General features: G+C 44.0%; 1 protein-coding gene across 1 annotated transcript; it reads left to right on the top strand.

The window, feature by feature from the left end:
* The first annotated feature begins 275 nt into the window (after positions 1–275).
* On the top strand, positions 276–1687 carry LOC124646457 (expansin-B6-like). Its single transcript, XM_047186565.1, has 3 exons — positions 276–535; positions 630–739; positions 1059–1687. Exons 1-3 carry the CDS (start codon positions 346–348, stop codon positions 1566–1568), a joined length of 810 nt encoding a protein of 269 aa, XP_047042521.1. The 5' UTR covers positions 276–345; the 3' UTR covers positions 1569–1687.
* The last annotated feature ends 5701 nt before the right edge of the window (positions 1688–7388 follow it).

Raw genomic sequence — 7388 nt, 5'->3', positions numbered from 1 at the left:
ACATGGCATAGCGGCCGAGACGTGATTTTATAATGGCGAAGCTCGTGAACCGAAGCCTCCAATCCTCCATGATTTGCTCCCAACCCCATGTGAGCGTACATGACTAATGAGGCACACACCTAGCCATGCATAGCTCTAACACGGCAGGTTCGGTACGGTGCATCGCAATGCAATGCAGTGCAATGCAACGGCCGTTGACGATGACGCCGGTCGAATCCTGGCCTATAAGTAGCCCGGCAATGGTCCTCCCCTTGGACCATCAAGTCACAGACCAGAGTCCAAAGCAAAGCACTACCAGCAGAGTAGTGGCAACAAGCCTGCAACTCCGACAAGGTTCTAGCTAAGATGGCCGGGGTACTCTCCGTCAAGGTCGCCGCCCTCGCCGGGCTGATATTCTCCGTGCTTGCTGCTTCCGCCGCCGCGAAGAAGCCGGCGGAGAACTACAACGCCTCCGCCGTGTCTTACAGCTCTAGCTGGCTCCCTGCTAGGGCCACCTGGTACGGCGCGCCCACCGGCGCCGGGCCCGACGACAATGGTACGTTTCGTGTTCATGGAGGCATGATGCAGCAATTGCTCCGTGTTCCTTTGTCGATCGTTGCTTACTTATGATTTGGTTGATGTCTCTGCAGGCGGCGCTTGCGGGTTCAAGCACGTGAACCAGTACCCCTTCTCCTCCATGACGTCCTGCGGCAACCAGCCCTTGTTCAAGGACGGCAAGGGCTGCGGCTCATGCTACCAGGTAGGTTTGCGCCGTTCTTCGTGGAGCTGTTGTTGCCTGCTGGAAATGGAATCGGACACACACACACACGCACTGAGACCATGGAAAAAAATAGCGCGCTATTTCGACGCTAATAGCACGCTATAGCGTTTCTAGACAGCCAACGCTACATCATTCTGGCGCTATAGCGTGCTATAGCGTGCTATTAGCGCGCTATAGCACGCTGATAGCGTATTTTTCGGCCGACGCTATTTTGTTATAGCGCGCTATTTTTTTCCTTGACTGAGACACAGTCACACACAGTGTTGACTTGGTTGACCCTTGTTGCTTCGTCTTTCAGATACGATGCAGCGGCGACCGTTCCTGCTCCGGCAACATCGAGACGGTGATGATCACCGACATGAACTACTACCCGGTCGCCCAGTACCACTTCGACCTCAGCGGCACGGCCTTCGGCGCCCTGGCCAAGCCCGGCCTCAACGAGAAGCTCCGCCACTCGGGCATCATCGACATCCAGTTCCGGCGGGTGCCCTGCAACTTCCCCGGCCTGAAGATCAACTTCCACGTCGTGGACGGCTCCAACGCCGTGTACCTGGCGGTGCTGATCGAGTACGAGGACATGGACGGCGACCTGACGCAGGTGGACATGAAGGAGGCCAACTCGCGGTCGTGGGCGCCGATGCACGAGTCGTGGGGATCCATCTGGAGGATGGACTCCAACCACCGCCTCCAGGCGCCATTCTCCATGCGCATCACCAGCGACTCCGGCAAGCAGCTCGTCGCCAACAACATCATCCCGGCCAACTGGAGGCCCAACACCGACTACCGCTCCTTCGTCCAGTTCAGTTGATTCATTCCGACCGATCCATCGGCCAGCCACGTGCTAGCTGCCCTCAATCGATCCATCCAACAAATCGTTGCCTTATTTTTATTTGGTATTTCCGAGCGATCAAAAGGAGTCTGAGATGCCGTCTGTCTGGTGTCATATGCGTGTGTGCCCGTCGTTTAGCGTCTTGTTGAGCATGCGCGGGAAGGCAAAGTTTGCACATGCTTCTCCCGCCCACTGACACCATACAGTGTGTAACCAAATTCAAGTTATTATAAATTATATACGTACAGTTTGTGCTACTTATATATTTCTCTGAGTCGATCTCCTCTTATTTTTGTGATTTCTAAGAGGAAGAAATAGAGTGTCAAGCGAGCTCTCAAAGACGAGGCATGGGTTGACATGATAAATATGCCCACACAATTCTTTCGACGTATCTTCGTCAATTGTGGCCCAAAGTGAACAATACTAAATCCTTAAGTTCTTTGCTTCACTCACGGTTTAAAATAGGCTTTGGATGACCGATAGGCTCGAGAAGCGGGGTTAGCCCAATAATTGTGGGGTTTTGCCCATTTTGCAAAAGAGCGGGAATGTGCACCTCCTAGTTCATTCTAGATTCACCTCGCAGCTTTGAGGTCTAGCTAAGGACTGTCTCGGGCTTCACTTCATCGACCTCCACAATTAGGCAGTCACTACTGGAACCAGTCAAGGTGCCGACGGCCGTCATGCCGTCGGCACATCTAGAATTGTCGTCGGCACAATTTTGTGCCGACGGCACCTCGCCATCGGCACAATACGCTCTCGGCACAGACCCAGTTGCCGTCGGCACATATTGGCCGTCGGCATAGAAATAACATCGTTTGGCAATTCTGGTTCGATTTTTTTTAAAAAAAAATTGTTTTTTTTCTAATTTTTTTTAATCTCTCACATGGATCATTTTAACTCTAACTACACTTAATATTAGGTCAAACTTCCCGGTCGGTCACCCATCCTCACACTACTCCACCCCTAGCACGCTTAACTTCTCTGTTCCATCTAGACTAGCTTCCATGAAAAAATGACACATTGTTGATAATACTACCATATCAATCCTATTAACATCTATTCTTTGATGTTGCACATCTTTATTTTTTTGAATTTCAACCAATTACCCACATAAACTACAATGAATAAGTATATTAATGTTGAATTCAAATGACAATAAAATGATTTTATTTTTTTCCTTTTCTATTTAATATGTAATAATTAATATCTTTAAATCTGTAAAGCAGAATTTGACAAATAATATGTCTAAATCGATCAGAAAAATGAGAGGAATCCAAATATGACATTTATATATTATATTTTGAAGCTAAAAATGATTTTTCCAAAAAATCATGAGGATTAGATATGTACCTGTAGTTTAAATCTGACTGACTTTCTACCGATTTGGCAGGAATTTGTCTATTTTCACGAGGGTTGGAAGAAAACATTTAAGATGCCTCGGTTGGGAAATTATGCATTTAAGGTGCTCTAGTATTTTTTAAAAATTGAGTGGTAGGATTGTGAAACTTTAATTTGGTGGCTGCTTCACAAAATACTTCATTTTTGGCAAATAAAAAATGGAAAATGGCACATTATCACAAACTATGCCGCGATTCTATCCATAACATTGGTTGTTTGACCTAAATGTCATGAAACCTCTAACATGATAGCTTATTTTGTGAAGGATTTTTTGTGATGTTTGCAATTTTCCAACTTTAATATTTTTCCTTGCAACTATGACACTTAATATGACACCACGCGAAGATTTCACATTGTTTGGATCGTTTTCGAATTTTTTATGCCCGCTTCAAACTATAATCAAAACGGCGGGCAAGAAGATTCTTAGCCCGGGGCTGAGGCTCGCCAAACTTGCACTGGATCTCTGATAAAATAGCATGTTGTGAACCTAAAAATGATTTTTACAAAAAATCTTGAGCATTATATCATGTATGTAGTTCAAATCTGGTCGACCTCCTACCGATTCGGCAGGAATTTATATTTTTCATGAGGGGTGGACGGAAAGGTTCCAGATACACCGGTTAAGAAATTGTCTATCTTATGTGGTCTACTATTTTTGAAAAATGTGTTGGTACCAATGTGAAATTTTAATTTGGTGGTTGCTTCACAAAACACCCCGTTTTCGACACCTCAAAAATGGAAAATGGTTTTTCGTGCGATGAAATGGAAAACTTCCTCCTGCAACATCGTAAGACATCCCAAGATGCACATGTGTGCACAATATGGACACATTATCACAAACTATGCCGCGATTCTATCCATAACATTGGTTGTTCTGTGTGAAAGCCATAAAACATTGGACATGATAGATCAGTTTTTGAAGGTTTTTTTTTGAGATATTTGCAATATTCCGTGTTCGATATTTTTCCAAGATAGATCTTATTTTTCTAAAAAAAAATTGATATATTACTTGTATTTTCTGAATATTTTCTGAATTATAATGATTTAGTTATGATTTTTCGAAGATTAATGTGGTAAACTGGAAAATAGCTATGCCGACGGCTTTGCCGTCGGCACAGGCCTGACGCTGTTAGCTCGCCGTCACGGCAGAGAGGCTGCGCCGACTGCCGAAACGGTGTCGACGTCTGTGCCGACGGTTTACCTGTGCCGACGGCTGACCTGCTGGCCTGGCCGGAACGGGTACTGTGCCGACGGCCCCGATATTTTGCCGTCGGCACCTTGGTGTGTTCCCGTAGTGAGTGCAATCCATCTCTTCGTGGTGGTCCATCGGATTGGCATCTCTCAATCTTCTAGCCTTGTGGGAAGTTTGGAATGAATGGAACGATCGTCTTCAGCAACAAGCATGACTCACCTTCGGTTCTTCTAGCAAAGATCAGCATGATGCGAAATTATGGGTTCTCGAAATGTACGAGTGAAGTTATTCCGGGAGATCGGGGATTCTCTTGTAATATTTGCACCTTTACTTTCTTGAAGAGCTCTCTTTAATTAATAGAATAGAGTAAAGCTTTTGTCCCCATTTAATTTTTTTAAAAATGAATATGACAACATCAGAGTTATACTATGTTCTGTCACATCTGCAAATAGTACATACAAGCATATCACATGGACGTGCAACTCCAAATTCAGGCTTTGCCTTCAAATCAATGGCTTCCAGCTGCAACGGACCCATTTAGAGGTCAGGCGCGAGCGACTAATAAGATTAGGTTAGAGGTATGGCCGGAAAGGGTCTTGCTACTATTTTAGTGCAGTGTAACTGTGTGCGAGCGTATCGGCCGTTGATATGGGACCGCTTTCCCGAGCAGTGCCAGGCAGCATTCGGAGAAAAGGAGTGCACAGAAAGCTCAAGCACTTCGCTTTCTCTGCTTTGCCAATCCAGAAAGGGTATCAACATAATCATCAGGGCCACACTTAACTTTATTTGATTATAAGCTTATTTAACAGTCAGGCTTAGCTGTGTAGGATAGCTCCTTTTGTGACAATGAGTTCAGTAGAGTATTGTGCTGCTGTTCATGTGTGATTTCACCCTAATTATGCGAAAGCTTAATATATTCACTCCAACAGAACACTACCTTCAGACGTACTAGTGCCGGCGACAGTATTTTTCTCTGACAAGAAAGACCTGCTAGATTCTGGCCGTGATTACCGGCGTTAATTAAACCCTCACTGAGCAGGGCTGCAGACTGCAGTTAAGGTTACGTACAATTTCTGGCTCGAAAAGAGTCAAGAGACGACTGCAGTGAGTGTTAATGAATGCTTGCCGTGATCTATGGTGAAGAACTTGTCTTCTTTAGCTACGACGATCCAAACTTGTCTTTTTAAGCTACGACGATCGAGAATGGATCTTTGGTTCTGTGCTGAAAAATGGAGAAGTTGCCTTTCGCTCCGCAATTCCATGGACCGTGATTCTCGCATGTTCACATGGTCATAGAGTCCATGCACACAGCACACTAACTAGTCAGTTAGTGGCACAGTCAAATACTACCCTCTTTCAATCAATAAGGCTCATATTGTTTTATGAGGCATCTAAAAACTTGTCATGGACGTGCAAATACCCCCATAAACTTGTAAAATGAGGTTTAGTAACCTAAAAACTTGTCCCTAATATGAAATAGGATGCAGACGAACTCAATTAGATAATTTGCTGCCACGTTGGAGGGCCAGGCCGGAAATTTCGCAAAAAAAAGGCTTGATGAAAGCAAATCTTTTGACCCTTGTTTATTTAGTCAGTAGACATAGTCATAATGGTTTTTTTCACCTTCTAGTCTCCTAGAGACATGACATACATGATACATCAATCAACACAAATGAATCTTTTTTTTCATCATGTTCTTGACTAAGAGGAGGGTGGCATCGCCGCATGTCCACCGGTCTCTCTACCCGCTCCGGAGTAAGCAAGTCCCGGAGGTTTGCCACATATGACGGTGAACAACTTGAGGTCGTCTTACTGGCCCGATGGCATGGCTGTCTGGTCATGTCGGAGCTAAATGAGTGAGCCAAAGGAGAATGGCAGCAGAGCAATGGGGATTTGATTTTGGATTTGACATCTTTGTTTTAACCGAATCAATGACCGTCATGCGAATTCTATGGATGTGTTTATGCAAAATAGGCATACATGCTTCTTGTGTCACTTGATAGTGTGATGTGGTAGGTGTTGAACCATTAGTGATTCTTGCTAAAAAGGAATCCGAAATATACGTTAAAGGTACTACACCCTATGTATGTGTGTGTGTGTGTGTGTGTGTGTGTGGGGGGGGGGGGGGGGTATTTCCACATCTAAGACAAGTTCTTGGGCCACTACACCCTTTGGTTCAAGTTTGTGTGGTTATTTGCACATCTCGCGCAATTTCTTGGGTGCTAGCCATACTTAACTCTTTTTAAGAGTCAAACCCTACAAAGTCTGACCAAGTTTTTACAAGAAAATGTTAACACGCAGAATACATAATTAATATTATTAGACACATCATGAAACATATTTCCATATGATATTTGTACAATAATATATTTTTGATAGATTTACCTAAAGTTTTGGTCAAGCCTTACTTAGCTTAATTTAAAAAAATGATACATCTTATTCATTGCAATGGAGGGAGTAAAAAATAGTCAGTTAATGCGAAAGTTCTTCACCTAGAATGGCAAATTTATTAGTATGGCCGGGCGCATAGAATTGGTTAAATCAGCCATTGATTATATCAAGACATCTCTTACTTGACACCCCTTGTTGTTCCGATGGACAAGTTAAAGTTTATCAACAAGATCAAGCGAGTGCATATGGGGATTCATCAAGGATGGGGCTGATGATCCCGAGTTTGTGGAGTATGATGTCGGGGCGGATTTACCCCATGGGAGATTTGGAATTAGCACAACGTTAGTGTCTCCCATAACAAACTTGTGCCAATTCAAGTGATTTTTGATTAAAAAAAAGAAGAAGAAGAAGAGGAAAACCTGCTTGTGGGTTTCAGCGGGTGCCAATCATTTTTGTGAAATGATATCAGAAGAGTAGTCCCTTATAGTAAAGTTTTATTTTATTGTTAAACTTCAACAGATTGGGCAAAGTTTTTTTGCCATTGTATTAAAACGTTGACCAACGGAGGAATAATCCCTCCTTAGCTATACGTTATTAGTTTAGGATGAGACTCTCCCAGGGGATGTACGCTATGATAACCCGATTTAAAGTTCGCCCCTCCCTGCGAAAATACCGCGAGATGGAGATTCGAACCCGGGTGGGCTGGTTGCATACTCGCTTGCCTTGCCACTGGGTTGTGTTTTGTTGTTTGCCATTGTATTAAAATAAGAATAAAAAGTTTTGTCGAACAGCTCTGTTTTTTTACAGGGAGAGAAACA

Source organism: Lolium rigidum, chromosome 4 (assembly GCF_022539505.1).
Source record: "Lolium rigidum isolate FL_2022 chromosome 4, APGP_CSIRO_Lrig_0.1, whole genome shotgun sequence".
Taxonomy (NCBI): Eukaryota; Viridiplantae; Streptophyta; class Magnoliopsida; order Poales; family Poaceae; genus Lolium; species Lolium rigidum.
The sequence above is the reverse complement of the archived record's forward strand: the minus strand, read 5'-3'. Positions and strand labels throughout refer to the sequence as shown.

What these genes read in the sequence shown, in the direction of transcription:
- LOC124646457 (XM_047186565.1), top strand. Translation starts at nt 346, where the DNA reads ATGGCCGGGGTACTCTCCGTCAAGGTCGCCGCCCTCGCCGGGCTGATA. An exon ending in CGCCGGGCCCGACGACAATG is followed by an intron (nt 536 to 629) that starts GTACGTTTCGTG and finishes ATGTCTCTGCAG; the next exon opens with GCGGCGCTTGCGGGTTCAAG. An exon ending in GCTGCGGCTCATGCTACCAG is followed by an intron (nt 740 to 1,058) that starts GTAGGTTTGCGC and finishes TTCGTCTTTCAG; the next exon opens with ATACGATGCAGCGGCGACCG.